The sequence below is a fragment of the Anopheles aquasalis genome, chromosome 3 (genome assembly GCF_943734665.1).
Source record: "Anopheles aquasalis chromosome 3, idAnoAquaMG_Q_19, whole genome shotgun sequence".
Lineage (NCBI taxonomy): Eukaryota > Metazoa > Arthropoda > Insecta > Diptera > Culicidae > Anopheles > Anopheles aquasalis.
In genome coordinates, this window is record NC_064878.1 from 56,018,549 (window position 1) to 56,038,548 (window position 20,000).

Below are 20,000 nucleotides of genomic sequence, written 5' to 3' on the forward strand. Positions count from 1 at the left end.
CAGACCAGAAAATCCCCTCTTTAACTGTCGCTAATGGCAGCTGGAGCAGCAGCAGTCAGCGATTCCGTACTAGGACCAGCACCAGGATCAGGACGACAACCACGGTTATCGTCCGACGGTGAATAATGTTGCGAGGTGAGACTTCTGCTGCATCGCACATCCGTGCCACTACCGTGGCTATTTCTGTGGCTGTGTAAACAAGATAATAGTTGTGCATGTGGAAGGGAGAGGGCAGTGGGATAGTGATGCGATGATTATGGTGTGGACCACTGACGAGACAATGCAATGCGCTGCGCTCAGGTGCGGGCCAGAAGAGTAATAGTACGAGGGGCAACAATACTCCCGGTCGGACGGGCACGCGTGTGAGTGCTTGGGAGCATCATGTTTGCGGCCAGATGATGATGCCTTGTGGCCCACTCTCCGCGTCCTCGGCCCCGGCCTCGTCATCTTGTGTAAACATTTCACCAACATATCATTCCAAGCTCTCGGGTTTTCCATGTGCGCTCCTATAAGGATGCACCACTATTTACCCACACACTGACATGCACATTCCTCCTCGACTCCCAAGCACACACCTTGAAGGTGAGAAATGGCATCGTAGCATGCTACGCTTGCTGCTGCTGCTGCGAGGAATTTGATGGAGAGAACCCCATTTTCCGGTGGAAAAGTGGAACGAACGAAAATAGAAATCCCGGTTGCATCATCGTGCTCCATCACCACCCACCACCCACTTGCCAGCCAGCCAAGAACTTTCGCAGCTTGCAGCTTGTTGGCAGTTCTGTAAAGCGGCCGGAAACAAAAACCGGAAGCCCAACCGGAACACTCCTACCAGGCTCCAGAGGGAGGGGAAGGGGTGGTGGGGATGCCATAGAGCATTGGGGCAATCGAACGATGAGCTAAAGACATGCACATGCACAAATACACATGCACACAAGCCGTCGGTGTACGTAAACATTATGCCAATTGGCAGCACCGCCGAGCCAGCAGCAGAGATGCATGATAGGTGGGCGTTGGGGGTAGGTGGGTGGCGGTCAACCACCCGCCCCGACACGCTCGCTCGTTCGGTGCACGCTGGTGATGGAAAATGCTGATTCCCCGGAGAGTTTTCCTTCCCTTTTTTTTCACTGTTGTTGTCGATTTTCTGTTGCTGCAGCAGCTTCCCCTTCGCTGCCACTCATCTGGCGCCATTTTGCTCCTCCAGCTCCCTGTTCTTCTTCATCCTCCTCCATCGGCCACCACCCACCGACCAGCCAGGATTGTTGGTAAGGAGGGCCCCCGATGTACGGATGCATTTTCTTCGAAATGCTGCTTTAATTAGCATTTTCACCGTTTCGAGAATGTTTTCATTTCCATCCCCCCCTCCCCCGCCTCCTGATTTCCTTTTCTCGCTCGTACCCGTTCGTTTCTTTTTGTTTTCATCTCGCTCACAGGATGCTGCCTCCGCCACTACCGTCACCGTCGCCTCTCAATGATGCATCCGGTTCCAAGGATCCCTGATGCCGGAGAGCTCATGGTGCTATTTACAGAACGTCTACCAACCACGATATCACGTGTACCTCCACAGAGAGGCCACTCGCACACACCCCGTCCTACAGATGCACATGCCCGGTAAGCATTTCTGTGATTTGTGATTAATATTATCGGAGAGACGCTCACCCTCCCCCCATCCCCCCATCCCATCCCCAGGTGGGAAAACAAATGATGATGGATACTGCTTTTGTATGTATGTACGTGCGTGTTTGTATGTGTGTATGCAGATTAAGATGCGAAGCGGTTACGGTCGGTTCGATGTTATGGTTCAGAGCATTACGGTGGGTTTTGTGGTTTGTTGCCTGAAACCACCCCCTCACAACAACTGCTTTTCCCTTTGGTTCTTTCTTTTGGGCGTTGTAGGACGCACCCATTATGCAACCGGGAGGGAGGTGAAGAATTCAAGCCGACATTCCGGTGCACGAATTGCACTTTGACTTATCCACCACCACCATTCCACATCTACCAGCCTCCTCTTGACAATGCCATTTGCATAGGAAACCCATTGGTGGTCGCCGGAAAAGTGCTTCCGGAGTTTATACGGCGGCTCCACCGTCAAGTGTCCTACGCAGTCGAGGATTACTTGCAGCTGGAGCTTGAGAAATGAGGAGCACTAACACTAACGGTCCTTACAGTACAGTACGATGGTGGTTGCGCGAGCGGTTAGAGGCTCGATAGTCGACGGTGATTTACATGACATTTCATTGACTCACTCTTGTTCGCTCGCTCACCCGCTCTCTCTCGGGGGCCTCCATCTTGGGGCCATTTTTCCATTTCCGTGCTCGAGTAGCTCTAGCTCGTTCACCGGAACGTCGGACCGTATTTGCGTCGATTGCGCCTATCTGTTAAGTAGTGCGTGCTTGCTGGTTTTATCTGCCGGAAATACCGAATCGCTGCTCTGTATGACCATGAGCATTCATCATGATATTATCAGCGCCCCTGATCGGGGAACCCGAAAACTTAGTGTCGCTTAGTGAGCTTAGTGTCGGAGAAAGGAACATCGACACATTCGCCATTTTCGGTTTCCAGAATGTAGTCGCCCGCTGCGGTTGTGAAGGGAAGGCTCTCGATAACACTCATGGATCACTTGGATCACCATCACCATTTTGGTTGAAGCGAAAGCCCGTCGCCCGATTGAGGTTATGGCTGCTGAACGTTTGCTCGTGCTTGCACCCGAAAACCAAGCCCCTGGAGCCCCGGAAAAGCCATCAATCTGTATCTGTGCGGTGATATTATTACCATTCGCTCCGTTTGTTGGATTGATGGTGCACACCCTCCCACCCATTCTGTCTGGTTCCATTTCTCCTCTTCTACTGTACAGTACACAGCAACAGCTTCTCGTTCCCTTGATTGGAGTTTGATTTTACCTTTCGATATGATTTATCTTCTTTTTTTCGGAATGTATTTTTAAATCGTGCACCTTATGCGGTGAACGTGCAGTTGGTCTCGCTTTCTACGACAAAGAAGGGAGGGATTTGGAGATAAAATCGAAAAGAGATCGGAACACGGGAATCCACAAGAAGTGCAACTAACGCGAACGGTACTGGTGGTGGTGGTGTAAGCCTTTCCAATCGAGATGCACTTAACCGGTGGCCGCGAGAGAGAGAGAGAGAGAGAGAGAGAGAGAGAGAGAGAGAGAGAGAGAGCAGGCGCTTCAGCTTCAGTTCGTTGGCCCGAGAGGATGGATAAGATTGGTCCATTTTTATTATCTTTCCACCAGCGATGGCGCGGTGTCCAGCCCTGGGAGTCTCTATATCCGCTCCACTAAATGCAACGAATTGGAAGCCCTTAGTCCAAAGGGGAAAGAAGGAAAACGACGTCGAAACGAAAGACTACGAAAGGGGTGAACGGTGCGAGGGGGAATTGAATTGGAAAGTGAACATCGCTACTCATGTCCGGGCACCTGAACCTGGACTACGGACGGTCTACGCCACACCGTCCCGTTCCGATTTGATTTTGAAGCACCTCGACATCGACATCGAGTGTTGCTCCGTGGTCCGAGGTCCGAGCACCTTCCAGCGGGTGGATTTGGCGCATCCTTTCTCGCGCGCGCCCGCGCTCTTCTTGCCGCTGGCGCAGATAATTCCAGGAAGCATCCAGGCGTCGACCTGATTCGTACAAGGTTGCTTCCGTATCCCCGTGACTGGATTGGACACGCTTCTCGGAAGGTTGCAACAGCAACAGAAGCAACAGCAGCAGCTGGCAACCATGTTGCCAGCTCAGTCCAGGGCAGGTGAACCAATCGATTCGAGGCTCGAGGCGAAGGGTGGCTGCATTCTTCTTACGCTCCAAATAGTAGCCGCCGGTACCGTCGCTGGTCCCGCTGGTGAACATATTTGTCCCGGGGACGAGGTCCGACAAAATTGCAACCATTGGCAACCGACCAGGCATCCTGGATCGGAATGGGTGGACCAAAAGAAAGGAAGCCACTGGAAGGGCCCGACACTAGCGATGAGATGACAGGATAAGGATGAGCCAAGTCGGTACTCGGTGATGATGGACCGGCCACCGGAAGCCCCCTACCGAAATATACCTCGGATCCCGTTGTCGGTGGTGGTATCGATCGGAACGCATTAATTCCGGCTGTTTGAGTTTTTCCGACTCACCTGTTCCGGTGATTGTAAATTCGTGGCCCCGGAGCTTTCGTGTCTTTAGTTATGGACGGTATTAGGGCCAACGTAACGGTCTCCTCCTTCGAGAGAGTATCGTAATGATGGCTCTCCATCCATCGAGCGTAGCAATTGATTACGGGATCAAATTAAAGAGGATCTGCTCGTCCTTTTATGACATCACAAAGGTAGGGGTTTTTGGGGTCCCTAGCATGCCGCCCTACGACACCTTTCATCCCCGCCCCACTGAAGGGCTTCTCGACATTGTTGAAGTCACCGTCGAGCTCAGTCTCGCTCAGCCTCGTAACCGGATTCGGTTCCACCATTAAAATGAAATTGCATCTAAGCGTAAAATGCGTTCCAGCACACCACGTGTGTGTTGAGCACCGAACCTCCTGGGGAAAATGGATTCCCCGTGTCAGCGTCTATCTGTGTTGGAAGGGCATCGGGCGGGGGGGTGATGGGTGGTTTGATGCGGCATGCACACACCCAACCGACGGACCGACGAACGAGCAAATGTTCATTATGGAGAAAACATCAAAGGCACCTCCACGGATGGCCGGGTCGCGACTGGTTTCACCATTTTCCTTTTTTTTTTTTTTTTGCATCCCCACCCGGGGTTGTTTCCGTCTAAAATCCAAATGAGAAAAATTCACCTCCTCCTCGCACACCACTCCAGAGAGGGAATTGGCGGGGGGGGGGGGGGGGGGAATGATATGGTTACATGTTGCGGCGCTGGATCTCTGGTATTCCGTCCCACCCCCCCAAGTGGTGGCCCAACGGATCCGGAAACGTAAAATTGCTGACTTGTGGCTGTGGCACACCTGCGTGCGTGCACAGAGGTGAAGCAAAGAGCGGACTTCCGGGCAGCAAAGCGACCGGTTCATGTTCATGGCATGCGGCCACGGTGCGGCCACCTTGCAAGCACAGATCACATGCCAGAAGAACTCTCTCTCTCTCTCTCTCGCTCTCGCTTCACGATTGCCCAGCCCGTTTGTCGTTTCTGTTTCTGTTGGCCTTCGCGAGAGGTTCCGGGAGCTCAGGTGGATTGAAGAGCTGACACCCCCCTTCATACCGACCCCGGCCGGGTACCCTGGACCGAGGTATGAAGAATGTATGTCAAGTAAGACAAATATTTATAGCCCGAGAGCACACGGTTCGGAGAGCACCAACGGTGGGTTGGTTGGAAAAAAAAACCGAAGATCGTCCTCGCACGGACTCGTTGTCAACGTCGTCATCTTCGTCGCCGTCGTCGTCGTCGGAAGCAGCTCCTCGAGCGAATGGAATATAATATGATGTTTGTCCGCCCTTCCACGGCATGGTATGGTTGGTGGAGTGGTTCTATCCGGGTGGAGTGTCATCAAACGGACAGACGGACATAGAGAGACAGAGAGGCAGAGAGAGAGAGAGAGAGAGAGAGAAAGAGAGAGCGAGAGAGAGCGAAAGGCAGCATCCTTTTTGCAACGAAGGCAACGAAGGGTATATGCAAATACGTTTCCCAGGAATTTCTGAGGTACGTTACGTCCATGATGCTGCCGCTGCTTACCGTGCCTGACAGATGCAGAAACAACGGACTCAAAAATCTCAAACCCAACAAACCCACCTTTGGTCCATCCTGTTGGTGGCGCAGAGCGAATGTCTTCCAAACAGCCAAGCTCTCTCTCGCTGCCTGTGAGTCAAACATTGTTTACCGGGAGCGGTGAGGGGGGGGGGGGACTCACGTCGACAGCTTTTTGACACCAAACCACTAGCCATCCAGCATGAGCTGTAGCAGCAGCAGCAGCGACGCAGCAGCTGGAGCAACAAAAAGTAGGGTTTCGGTTGTCACCGAAGGTACAACGTACAACCCCTGGCACACCATTTATGCTGGAACGAACCGAGTGGTGTCAGAACGGTCCTGCCCTGTCCTGCAAAGGGCTGCTGCTGCTGCTGCTGCCGCGTTGTGCTTCTAGTGCCTGATACCTGATAGGAGGAAATCTGACAGCGAGTGTTTCCGTTGCGTTGCGTTGCGCTTTCTCTCAATCGAGCTCCGTTGAGCTGCGTTGAGCTTACATTTTGTGTAACATTTTGGTGATGGTTCCCCGGTTTACACGCGTTCCCGGGATGCTCTGACCAGCTGGTACCATGGCGACCAACCAACCGGGCACCTTTGACATTTGTCGACTGTGGACTGTGGAAAGCTCTATGAGCGCCTGCTCCGTGGGAACAGTGATGGTGATGCTGCTGATTCACCGAAGAAGCATCAGTAAAGCATTGGTTTCTGCAAATTACGCTGCCACAGTGCGCACACGGCCTGGCGCTTGGCATGACTTGGGGAGAATTTTGATTGGGCCACACAGGCTCACGAGGGACACGACAAGTTTTAGCCATTTCTGCGAGCTGAGCTACTAACTGGAAGGGAAAGTTTGCTATCCCAGCACCGGCAAACTGTTTCTCGTTCTCGTTCGTTTTCAACGACGGAAAATTGCTCGTGAGATGCAACTCACCTAGATAATAGCCACAGCAGGAGGAAGAGAGAAGAGGGGGATAGAAAAAAAAGGACGAGGACGTTGATTGAATAGCTCATCCCAGGGGGGGTGGGTGGGAAACACTAAACTGTTGAGGGAAAAAGTTTTTCTCGTTCCCTGGTACACATGCACACGTACAACACTAGGGGTTCTAGCAGTGAAACACACATGAACGAACGAAACACAACCACACCTGTACACCGCACAGTAAAAGTGCTGAAATAATCGGGAAAAGTTTGCCCCCGCACCGTGCTACCCCCCGGTTCCCGATTTCCTTCCTTCCGGCCACTGTTTTGTGGTGATCCTGATGATCATCCACCGGCCGACACACTCGCTCCATTCGATCTCATCGATCTCGCAGTCCCAGTTCCAACTGTCAGGACACCACCGACTGGTGTATACACCTGTTTGTAGGCTTGTGGCGGTGTGGGGTACTAATAAACGATCAATTTTCCGTCCCACCGTCGATGTACGCGTGTGTGGGACGGTTTTGTGGCGGAAAACTTTCGCAAAATAGTCGCCGTAAAAAGGGGGTCCGAATTTACGATAATTTTTCCCCACCAAAAGTTTGTGTTCCGCAAGGCGCTCGACAGCATGACCATTTGCTCGGGGGTGCTGGCAATAGTGTTATCACCGTGACTGGCCCCGGTTCCGGGCTGTGGCTCATTGGAACGTGTTCCCATTTTCCCAGCTCGGTGCCTAATGAGCTGCGCTAACTTTGACGTTCGGCCTTCGTTCCACTTTGCGTTGTTGCTGGTTGCCGGAGCACGGCCACGTCCCGCTGTGGAAGTGGAGTGTGGTTGGTTGGTGATCCAAGTAACCAACGCTCTAGAAACCACGCGTTTCGTAAACCGCACCAACAGGGAAAACATCCTGGATGCTTGGATCAGCCTTCAGGGCGGTGGCGTCAGAAATGGAAACATGAAAACAAAAAACCAAAACATGGAGTCGAAAGGGCACACGGAAGGGGAGGGAGAGTTAGGATAAATTGTCACCATTTTTGGCCACTTCAGCCCTTCCAAATGGCGGTTGATCATCCGGATTAAGCCCGACACCACCATCAGGTTGGGCGCTGGAGGCTGGGTAACGCGGAAAAGCGACCGACGTAAGCCCATTTCTGGGACGGCTTCCAGTAGCACAAAAAACCTTTTCCCATTGGACCGGGTTAGGGGGGCTCAAAGTCAACAGGGTCGTTGAGGAGGCGCCATTTTTCTTTTTTTTCTTTTTCGTTGCTGCTGCTGTTGCTGCTGTTGTTTTAGGGTTCTTTAAGCCCAAGCCCTCTGGCCGTATCTCTCACCGACGTCACACGGCCGTCAACCGGTGTGGGCCGGTGTTTCACCCCAAAAAACGTTCTAATTACTTAGTCAGCTCGTGCTCGACCCCCTCCCCGGTCTGGGTGGTCCGGGATGATTTAATTATGGACGCAAGCCAGGGGAAAATGGGTAAAAAGGAAGGGGAACCAGTCCTCGGGAGGTGTTCAGCCATGGTAGTGGTGGTTGCGTCCGTTTTTACCCCGTTTTCATTTGGGATTTGTGTCCGTGCATGATGGAGAGCATGATGCGCCCCGTTCCCTGGGTTCGAGGTTTTGTGATGCGCAGGTTATGGTTGGTCCAAGGACGAAGAGTCATTTCAAGGATTCTCTAGCCACCGGGTCCTATGTCTTATGAGGACCAGTCACATTGTGTTGGTTGGATTCTTGTTTTACGATCGAGAAGAAAGCCTCCAAGGAGACTCCATATCCCTTTTGGTTCGCTTCCAACAGGCTGATTCTTCTGGGTTTCTTCCATCACTTCCACAGGGGAACGATAACCGCAAAACAGCACCAAACTTTCTCTCTCTCTCTCTCTCTTTCGCTGTGTTTCTAATCCCTCTCGGGACGGTTTCCAGTTCGTTGGGATAAGGTTTTCGGGGTATATAACTCAAACGAGCTGATTTTCACGCTAATATAATATTTCATGAATATTTATCCGCTTAGCGAACGGTGGCCCTGCCCTAGCCGGATCCCAGGGTTCGGATATATTCTCAGGGCATCGGGCGGAGTCGGTGTCCGGAGGACACATTCGGGCAAACAAACCAGCCAGGGTGGCTCCCCCTGGACAGGTGTTGCGGTGTTCCATGTCTCTAGTTTCCACGGTACGCGACTCCTCTTACCATGTGGCCATTTCATACCTTTTTCCATTTTTTCCGGCTCGTAGACCAGACCTGCTGACCGAAACGGTACCGTTCGGTCGGTTGCTCGGTTGGAATTGTTGATAGCTCGTTCATTTCTCTGTCCCCCTCCTTCTCGCCCACCGGTTGAGGCTTCGTCCGTTCGGTCGTTGGATAGATTGTATTATTTCATCCCCAGTGCACCACAAACCGCCGCAGAGCACCGATCGGGAGTTGAGTGTTAGCCGATCCGGAATCCAGGCACCGCATGAGAACCGAGACAAAAAGGGGGCCAAAACGACGTCAACAACACCACGGTTGTTCCCCAGGAACCGCCGAAGTGAACAGATCTCGCGAACTCGAGAAACCCGAGAAAATCTGACACCCGGGATGGTTCCCGGGATGCGCCCAAGAATGAAGTGATGCTTGAAGTACGGCCAAAACCTTTAAGTTTCGAGGTCTCACTCCTGTTTCGCTCCCTTTATCTCCCTTTTTCTTTCTCTCTGACCAGCTATGGGGCCACATCGAGGCGCTTAAAAAGCCCGCTCGCAACACGAAACATGGCGTGGAATACACACCCGTGGATGTACTACCAACCAACCGGCACATAAGGGCACTTGGGTACTTGCCATACCCTTCCCCAGTACCCAGCAGTTCCCTCGGTTTTCCTTTGGCGTTTTTTTATTGTTTTTGCATTTCCCCCCTTTCTTTTGCTCTATTCATATCCCGGGGTGGCTTGAGCAGAACCGTACTCCGGTTTCTGGGTCCTGGATTCACCGAACACAGCCGACCGTCATGACAACAGCGTGTCATATCACAGCCATGGCCTGGTGCTCCCGGAAATGGTTGCTCCACTCAAGTACGGAGCTCTGGGTGCGGTGTGGTGCGGTGCAATTCTGCTTCCGGTTCTGCTAGAACCCTGTGCCCGCGTGTGTGTCACAAGATCTCCTTGGTAATGGTATTGTTTTCTTCCGCTTCTTTGCCTGCCATGGCCAACTATAGCGAGCGGTACTCGCTCGCGTTCGGCACCTTTACCGACGGTCTCGACAGTCGGTGTGTCGGTGTGCCACTTGCTTTCAAGAAATCCTTTCACTCTCCAGCTCCAGCTCCAGCTCCATGTCATCGCACTGGGTGATGATGGTGGTCCCGCAATCATCATTATCGTGAGCAGAATTTTAATTTTCCCCATCTTGAGTGGTTGTTGGTGGGATACGATTTTCGACCCCAAAGGAACGGCCTTTCACCGCAACACTCACATCTTACTCAGGTCTGTGCTGGCGTGGGTGACGACTGGGGGTGGTAGAGCCCATAATTATGTTGAGTGTGGTACGGTACAAGAGTGTACGGTCCGTGTAAGTGTCCCGAGGCAACGCAGCTACGTGTGAGAGAGAGTGGAAAAAAATGGAGAAGACGTGTAGCGGCCTCTGAAGCCGATACTTTCTGCTCCATTGAGTCGTGTCGTGTGGCGTGGCCAGGTCGAGCGAGGTCGTTATTATGTTTTAAGCCATTAATACGGTACGACAGCGGGATACGGGATTAAGTGATGGAACAAGTGATACGGCAAAACAGAATGTTTGTGGATTGCCTCACGCAGATCAATAATTGAGTTCGCATCGTTCACTCTTCTGCGTATTTATGGATGGTGCGTGCGTCAGAACCGGTCAATCAATCTTTTGGGCGAGAATTAAAGGAGAACGCCACCCAGTCAGGGTCTCCACATGGAGCAGCCGGACGCTCGATGAATTGCGATGCGATCTCTGGATGCCCTTTTTTCTCTTTGTCCCTCCAACTCCGTTGGCCTAATTACCCTCTGGTTCTTGTAGAGTGGCCCGGCGGTTCGGGGATGGAAGCAAATAATTATAACCCAATTACCCGACTGATTACAAAGTGAGACCACACGGTGCCTGGGTGGCGCTGAACATGACTAACGAGACCGAACAATCGAGGTCATCGGAGAGTTCCTGGGCCGTGGCCGTTCAGAACCAACCAGACGAGCGAGCAAGGACACACCGCGAGTACGTCGGACAAGCCAGAAGGCCGGATTCTAGCAGCACTGTCCTGCTGTTCAGGGTGGATTTAATGGGGACCTAATTAGAAGCCGGACACCGCACAGGCACTGAATGAGTGGCCGGATGCGGTTATATGATACCCTGGGCCCCTGGCGGTGTACTGATCCAATCGATCTCGATGCTCGGTTGCTAAACGTCAAATGTGTCATTATGGCGTCAAATATCTTTCGCTCTCTCTCTCTTCGTCGGGGACTCGAACCGAACTGAAGCGTACGGCTCCTCGGACAGGGAACATGGTTTGCTTTGATCTGCCCGCCCCTTTCAACGGTCGCTAGGCGCAAAGGGCTACTGGCAACCACCACCACCACCACTACCGGCTACTTAGATGGGCTTGGTCTGATTAGAATGGATGCGGCACTGCTGGAACCACTGGAATGATGCATAATTGCTGGAACGGGGAATGTCCGTCCGTTCGAACCATCCGGAATGGTGGCCGGAATGGTGGAATGCAACAATCAACCCGACGCCCTCCCGCCTGGCGCGCTCGCTCGAACTCGCTATCGAACGATCTAAGCAAGCGTCGTTTCTGATGAAATGGCGTCAGCCTTTTGATGTTCGAATGTTTCCAAGTATTTCAAGCGGGAGAGTTGGGCAACGGGAACCTGTTATCGCGGACTGTTCCGGACAACAAATGAATCACTCGGTTGGCCGCCGACTGTTATCACCCAGCGACGGAAGCGTTGGCGTCCCCGAGGATTGTGCCCAATTCAACGCTTCAAAGCAAACACGGGTTGAGTGAGTGGCCACCGGACGGACGAGCATTCTCATTTCTCATGAAATAATCAGCACAATAACGGAAACCCTCCCCTCCCCCCCCCCCCCCCCCCCCAAACACTGTGGTGTTCTATGGTGTTGGATTTGAATAAAACGGACCGCAACAATAATAGCGAACCGGGCAGCCCTTCAGGGAGCCGATTAGGGCTTATCTCGCTACCGGAACCGAAGGAGTCTTGTTGTGCTGGGTAAGTGCTGCCTCCGTTCGTTCGTTCGCACGCTCAAAACACCCCGGCAACCCAACGATTGTCCATAAATAATTTCTCGAATCGTTCATCGTGCTCAACGTGCATGTTCCGTTCCTTTCACCAAGAACACGCTACAGGTCCTTTTCCTAGGGAACGATGGAGCCGTGAGCTCAGGTTGGTGCTGTTATGGAAATTATGCTTCCGTTTTTGCGTTGCCGAGCTTCCCAAGACGACACCTGACTAACCTTACCAGCAAACTCCACGGTCCACAATTTGGACACATTTTATTGTGTCATCTCAACCAAACAACCTGGCCACCATCGTCCTATCCTCACCTTCCATCCTGGTCGAGATGAAAGACGGGACGAGGAAAATTATAAATTAACGTCCGGATGATATTGGGTCTCGGAAAATCGATCCAACCGAGAACGGAAGTCTGAGGCAGCTGGGGCTGGTGAGCACCTCATATTCTGGTTCACAAAATTTCAATTTGCGTCCAACAATGGGCTACGAGTAGCGTTGAGATCTGAGAGAGAGAGGGAGACTCCCGGTGTCGGGGATCCCGGCTTCCTTCCTTCTCTCTCTCCAAAAAGTGTGGATGAGTTCTAGAAAGGAAGGAAGACAGGAAGGAAGGAAGGAAGGAAGGTAGCATTAATGCTGCCACACTTTTGTGCTCCACGCGAAACATAAAACGGGATCGAGCGCCCCGTCTAGCATCAGCACAGAGCGGGGCTTGCTGTGGCTGATGCGTGTTAACGTGTGTTTATAGTTGCACAAATCGAAATCGATTGATATGCTCACCGGGAGCGAGATGCGGTACTGTGTTGCCTTTCGCTATTGTGTCCGACTGTCTGCCGGGAGCGAGCGGGAATTTTGCTGAGCCTCGCGAAACGTGGCGAACAGAATCCATCGAAGCGGCCTTGCGGCGTTACCTACGGCAACCCTAAAGAGGACCACCTCTTGAAGCACTCCCAAAAAGCGGCAGCAGCAGCAGCAGCAATGGAGGGGCAGAGGTGTTGCCGCATGAGACGTGGTTTGGTGAGGGCAGAAGCTACGAGGCTTTCGGTTTTTGGGGGGCAAAAGTTTTAACGATGCGTAAAATCAAAAATAGCACTTTCGGATGCCCGGATCGTCATCACCACCACCAGCAAGCGAGCGAGCGCGCTGGTAATGGTGGCTATGGTTCGTAATTCTAGCTTCTTCGGAGTTCGGAGGACGTGGCGAAGGCGGCGGCAGTGACGTTGGCCTGTGCTTAAGTGCGTTTTGGGTGCTCGCAAGCTCTTTATAACTTTCGCCACTCGGAATGTAATTCCATGCCAGAAGCCAGAAGGGAAGGGGGGGAGGGGGGTGGATGGAGGTGGATGATGAGTAATGTATGGCTGCTTGTTTCAAGACCGACACAAGGCCCGTGCTAAAAACGGAGCTTCATGGGGAAAGCATCCATTTCCACGGATCCATATTAACAGCCCATCCACCCCGACAGCGCGCCAATGAGCGACTGGAATTTATTCTCAATAAAAACCCGCCCGCGGAACGGTTGGTGAGTGAAATGAAAGGAGTGAAATCTAATTCTTCATTTCACGAGTTCGGAGGGAACACACATGCCAGGACAGGAATGGGATTCGATAGAAGCGCTGCTGCTGCTACTGCTGCTGCTGCTGCTGCTGCTGCTGCTGCTGCTGCTGCTGCTGCTGCTGCTGCTGCTGTCTACCCAAAATTCGTCAAATTAAAACTTTTGTTGCTCTCCTTCTCCGTCTTACTCGCATCCTCTCCCTCTCCCCATCTTAAACTTTATCAGGGTGAGAAAATGTACCATCCATGGTGGAGTGAGTTGGCAAACGAAATGAAGAAACAATCTCTCCATTGTGCGTTTGCTATTCTTCTTTGAGGATTTAGAGAGAAAAAGTTTAATCCCCAGCCCAGCGGACCTGCAGTAAGTAGCTTCGAATTCCAGTTTCTAGAAGTTGGAAACGAGAAGGAGATGGCCAATAGACGAGCTGGGATGTCTTTATTGGTCCTTCTTGTAGCGAGCTATTCTCAAGAGCATATATAAAGCTCGAGCAGGCATGACCTTTACCATTGTGTCCCCGCTCGGGGATGGTCTGGATGGGTCAACGACAGAGTACAGAAGAGACAAAGCAGCACGGACGACACGGGAATCAATGCGCCCGTGAGTGAAAATGTCCGCAGCGGGAGGAAATATCATCATCGTTGTGTTATGCTGCGTTGTTTGTCGTAGTCCTCGGTGCCACGGCTCCCCAAGGCAGGGCTCGCCTAATTATGGTTCCGGTTTCGTTCCTCGAAAGTCCCGCGCCCCCGTGAGGGATGCGAGTGGCTTTGCTGGAATTGCCTTCAATGTAGCGGAGTCTGTCGCATAGCTTGAGCTTCAAATTACACGCCTAGATGCCCAGAAATCTGCTCTTCGGAGAGTTACATCCAAGGCGCCCTGGGAGTTTCTTTAATCTTTTGAATCCGGTTGCCGGTTGCAGATTCTTGTAATCGCGAAAGGCGCTCAAAAGGTTCCCCCCCAAAAAAAAAGGGCATGAGAAACGGGAACCTTTCTTGTCGGTGAACATTCAAATGAGATGTCGCTGACACGTAATCGCGCGAGAAAGTTGGGCTCAGATCGATTGCGATTGGAAAGGTTCCCCAACACAGGTTTGCTTCAACACGGCAAACCTTTGACTCTGCGTACGCCTGCCCCCACCAGGGGAGTTGCAAAAGGTTTGCTGCTTCCGCTCGGTTTTACAGAACTTGTTACTTGTTACCGAGCGGTTCGTGAGGTGTCAGTGACAGCCCTCGCCAACTCCGGCTGACTTGACGAAATGTTCGGCCCGCCCTTTTTGCCATTACGCGCAGCAATGCGATTAAGAAGCATTAACGCGATGTTATCGTGGCTGTATCCGTGCCCCGGTGGCCCCGTAGGTTGCGTTGTCGAAGGTGCCAAGACCCATGTCACTCACTCTCTCTCTCTCTCTCTTTCTCGGATGGAAGGACCCAGCTGGGACTTTCTCGGCGACCTGGGACGAAGCGGCTGGTGTCAATAAATCGTGAAAAACATCCCTTAGCACCCTATTCCTCGCGGAATTGGGGGGCCGGGGGCGGGGGGGGGGGGGGGGGATTCTGGTTTTTAGGATGCCTCCCGACCCTGATGTGGGTTCAGCGGAGGCGAAAAGAAGTTCTCGTGACCTCTTCGAGCGATATAAAAAAAAAAAGATCTGAAAAGAAGATGGCGGAAAGGCAATCAAATTTCGCTCTTCGCGGCCACCTGATGATGAGGATGATGATGTGACGAGCCGATCATAGACGATACGGCGTGATACAGATTTGGGAATGGTCACGATTATCGACCGACCAACGAACGTGGTTGGTGGTGGTGCTGGTGGCAGAATTGAATTGCTTTTGCCGAACATCGTACGACAGACACACAGACGGAGATGCTGTGAATCGAATCCTTTTCCAAATACGATACGGCAGAGCGTCCCGTGGTCCCAGGAGTCCAAACTAGATTGATCAAGCGAGAGGAAACGTCGAGGACCACTTCACGTAACATACATCCATCGTGGCGGTGTTATGTAGGTCTATATATTCCACTCCCGTTGATCGTTTTGCGTCCGTATCACCGGGGGGGGGGGGGGGGGGGGGGGTTTCGAGTGCTGGCGTGCTGGCAGTAATTGCATTACTGGCGGGCACACTGGGGCACTCGAATCGGTTCGGATCGGACCCGACCTTACCGGCGCGAATGCTTCAATCTAATTATCAACTTCAGAACGACCGTCGACCGTTTACATACCTGCCAAAGAGAGAAAGAGGGAGAGAGAGAGAGAGAGAGAGAGAGAGAGAGAGAGAGAGAGAGAGAGAGAGAGAGTGAGATGAGTGCGAGAAGGGCGCAATTAGTAGAGTGGCCGGCTATCATATTGAAGCAAACGGAGAAAGGGGAAGCGATAGGGAGAGAGGAAGAGAGGAAAAGCAGGATAATGTCCAGGCACCTGATTTGGTGGAAGTTTTCGGTCGGGGGCCGATCGTCGATCCAATCGATCGATCCGATGGTCGCTCCTTCGATCGGGGATTAAGCGGAGCGTTTTAAGCGAAATAATCTCATTATAGGGCCCCCGGGCGCGGGGAGAGGCGGATGATGCTGCAGGACACCGTGAGGGGGCCCGTACGGGATATGGTTGAAGACCGTGCGTCCCCTCCTCGTGCTGCGAACTATTCGATTACCGAGGCAACCGATTACGTGTAATGTTTTCGCAGGTACAGCGTGCCGAGTTGGCAGTTTGCGCGTAATTGAATTGTTTGGCCATCAACCGCATCTTGATGAATTACGGCATTTTCGGCACCGGAACGATGACCTCGGTTGGGTAGGTTTGTTTGCTGGGATTGTCATTGAAACGGTAGACCCCACCCCACTCCCTCCCGGAGCTTGTTTGTTGTAAAGGGCAGTCTCGTCGATACAGAGATACTGCAGTGCGTACTCATCGAAGAAGGCATCGCAGCAGCAGCAGCTGCTGACATCTGGCCTACTAACTCGGCTTCCAATCGGGCGCATTCAATCGGTTCACGCTTGACAGTCATCTGTCAACATGTGATGCGACGCTTGTTCGCTAGACTAACCCTCGAGGATTCCGAGGCTAGTGAAACTCCAATGCCATTCGAAGAGAAACGCTCGAGCCATCGAGAATCATGGAGCAGAACTACACCGCAAGGCTACTCGTACACGACTGGGTGATTTCCATGATGATGGATTAATATTCGGAGCACAGTTTACCGACAGCAAACACAAACTAGTAGCAGCACCCTCGATCTCGGCCAACAGAGTCGGGAAATGGTAATCAACTTGTGCTTCGCCTATTGATTTGGAACCAAATTTTGGCAGCCTTCACCCAATCCTTCCGAGCCGAGCAGCCGGAGAGAGTTGCGGACAGTTTGAAAACTCATTTGAATTTACAATTAGAAACACAACCGAGAGCGAGCGAGCGAGCGAGCGATGCACAACAAACGGCACAGCACACGCAGTAATGGTGCTCTATCAACGCACCATCAACGAGAAGCAACGCTACCGAGCGGAAAAGCGCAGCCAAAACCAAATTGTTCCTCCCCGCTGGGGTTTTTTGTGTAGTTGTTGCTGTTTGGGCTACCCGCGAGTGGCCCAAAAGCTCGATTAGTGCCTTGGACGGTGCATGTGGAAATGCAACCGTACGGCCGTCACGGCTCAACGGTCGAAGCAAAACGTCGACAACACCGGAACGGAAGCGCTTGCACGCATCGTGTGCACCAACGCGTGATGGCCCTGTGGACATTGGACGTTTAACCTCGGACTGCGTGTGGATGAAACTGACCCGATGGAAACTGACGTCATGGACTTCGAGAACAAAAGCCGCTCGCGTAACACGAGACAGGTCACGAGAGGTGTCAGTGAAGGCGGACTGTGGCACCGTCATTTTAGCTCAAAACCCATTACGATCAACGTCATCTCATCGGTATACAGTGTGTTCCGGGTGAGTGCAATGTGATCTGGATATAGCAGCACCAACGATGGATACGGATTTGCCGTTGTCGATGGTCTTTTTGTTGTGGAGCAATTTTCGTTTCGATTTAACAACTGCTAAACACAGCTGCACAGCTTTCGAAACACTATACGCTTCACATTCTAGTGTAGATTGGAACAGCTTTTCCTGTTTTTTGTACCGCCTATGGGGGTGCATCTACCCCCAGAGGAAGTGTACACAACGAGTGCAAGTAAACAGAGAAATCGAGCATGAAAGCGAGTGCGAATAAGCGAGAGTGAGAGAGAGTGCTAGTAGCTTCCGGTATGGACCTTTCCTCCCGGTCGCCCGCTAGTCAAATTAGCTTCCGGCAAAGTTAATGAAAAGGCTGGCTTGTTGGCTCTCCTGCACACTGGATTGGCAATGACAGTGGGCCTTGTGTCCTTCTTCTGGAAGCAAGAACGACGATGATGATGATGATGATAATGATGTGCAGCATCTGGGGAGCTACTAGGCAAGGTCAGGGCAATCTTGACCCAAGCATTAGATCGATTAAGGGACCCACAAGGCCACAAAGAGTGAGTGTTTTGTGTGGTACCGTAGCACGAGCTAAATAGTGTGCCCAGAGATTAACGTAAACGGTGTCTAATGACAAGCTGCATCAAGGTAGGCTTTACTGTCGCCCCTTCTTCAACAAGCACTGCAGCCAAATCGAGTAGCCATTTGGTCCTGGTCGTCAATTGCGAACATCTTCTATTCGCTGAAGTGCGTTAATTGGCAATGCAAAAGTTTGGAACAATATTTTTGGAACAACTTTTAGTGAAGCGACATTTTGTTTCGAAGAAAATGCGACAAACGTGAAGTACTGTTTGGTGGGCCTTCACGCAAAGTTGACCAATGCTGTGTAAGTAAACTTTTCTACACTGCAGTGTCCATTCAACAAACAATTCGCTCGAAATATAAATACACAGGAGAAGAACTTCCACCGAAACTGCTGGACAGAAGTCGCCACGGGTGAACTTTTCGGAAGAAAAAAGCGAATCCAGAAATTCCGCCCCAAAACGAAATCCGTACCTTACGCAGGAACCGCTCGTTACAATCCTTGGCAGTGCCGCGCCAGTGCCGATGGCGGTACCGTGAATTGCCCAACTTGGACGAACCCTTCAGCTCGGCCGCCTCATTCACGACGCGCCGGATCGTCTGAAACCGGGCCCGGTTACACCGGTGCATCGGCTTCAGTATAGCGCCCCGTTCCGGTTCCGATTCCGGGCCCGATTTGTTCGGATCGTCCTCATCGTCCACCCAGGCACTTAGCACACCCTCGACGAAGTTGTACAACATCTGGATGTTGGGCTGCAGTGGCGCCGAACCGGACGGTGTCGGTTGTTGCTGTTGCAGCGGTTGAATCAGCTTCCGGTTCTGGCACACCTCACGCAGCAAATTCTCGCCAAAGTGAACCGTTTTGTGGCGCCGGCGACGGGAGTTGAGCGAAGCCGCCGACATCGATTTGGTGAGCGATTTGGAACCGTTCGAACCCGATCCGGATGCCGATGCGGATCGGTGCTTCTTGGTGGCCGATTTGAATGACGAACGGGGCATATGGTGTTGTTGTTGTTGTGGTTGTTGTTGCAGGTTAGTCATCGACATCGTGGTCGTCGCCAACGCTGACTTCGTTGACACACTGGTCTGGTGGTGTTGTGGTTGCTGTGAAGGGACCGGTTGCTGGTACAGATAGTGCTCAGCGTTCCGGGGCAGTGAGTTGCTTTTGGTGCGCATCTGGAGTCGCCGCTGATCGGTGGCCATATTGCAGCGGGCATCGGTACAGCGAGGCAACGAGTTACACTTGTTGTTACACTCGTAACACATCGGACCACACTTGGGTGCGGCCCGTGGCAGTGCCCTTGGTAGCGAGGTACAGCGTGGCGTATCGTAGTAGCTGGTAGCACTGACCGTCGTCGTCGTCGCCGCCGTCGCCGTCGTGGTCGGTTTTGGCATCATCGTAGCCTGTGGCAGCCGTCCTTGACGGTCATCGTTGCCGTACAGGTAGCTGCAGTTCGGATCATCGCACAGCGACATGACGGAACAGCTCGGATCGGCGCAACGCGTCATCGAGGCACTTCGCTTGGCGGCGGTGGCGGCGACGTTCGAGGTGGTGCTGGTATGGACCGGAGCAGGATGATGGAAGGATCCGACGAACGGTGCACCAGCGGTGCCCAGTTGGCTCTTGTGGTACTGGTTAATGTCACCGACAGTGGCCGATCGTTGCGTTCGATGGCGGCGTGATCGATGCTCCCGATGCTTTCCCTGGGACTTGCTGGCTGTCGGTTGGACCTGAGGTACAAAGGTCGACGATGGTACCGCTGAAGTTGTTGCCGGTGCTACGGGATACTGCTGGAAGTGCCCGGACCGGGTGCTCGCCATCGGAACCTGCTGACGCTCCCGGGAGTGATGGTAGCGGAAGGTACGTTCCGGTTTCTGCGGCGCCACGCGTCCCGAGGAATGCACGGGTAGATCGGATTGCGAAGACGTCACTACCTCACTGGCCGAGTGACGTAACTTTCGTTCTCGATGTCCACCACCACCACCACCACCACCGCTGTGATCACCTTTACGCCTGATGTCCGTGCAGCTCGTTTGGATCGTCGTCGGATCGAAGGTATGCTTCTTGAGCTGTCGAAGCGGATACTGG

At 52.6% G+C, this 20,000-nt stretch overlaps 1 protein-coding gene across 5 annotated transcripts in view; it reads right to left on the minus strand.

Moving 5' to 3' along the window:
• Positions 1–20,000, minus strand: part of LOC126574636 (protein still life, isoform SIF type 1) — a 66,198-nt gene that overhangs the window by 16,042 nt on the left and 30,156 nt on the right. For 2 of the 5 annotated variants that reach the window (XM_050234941.1, XM_050234940.1), the window contains exon 1: positions 18,386–20,000. This exon is cut by the window's right edge and continues 782 nt beyond it. The exons of the other annotated variants lie outside the window; for them this stretch is intronic. In XM_050234941.1, coding sequence (XP_050090898.1) covers positions 18,386–20,000 — 1,615 coding nt within the window. The remainder of the gene's footprint in view (positions 1–18,385) is intronic. 5 annotated transcript variants of the gene reach the window in all.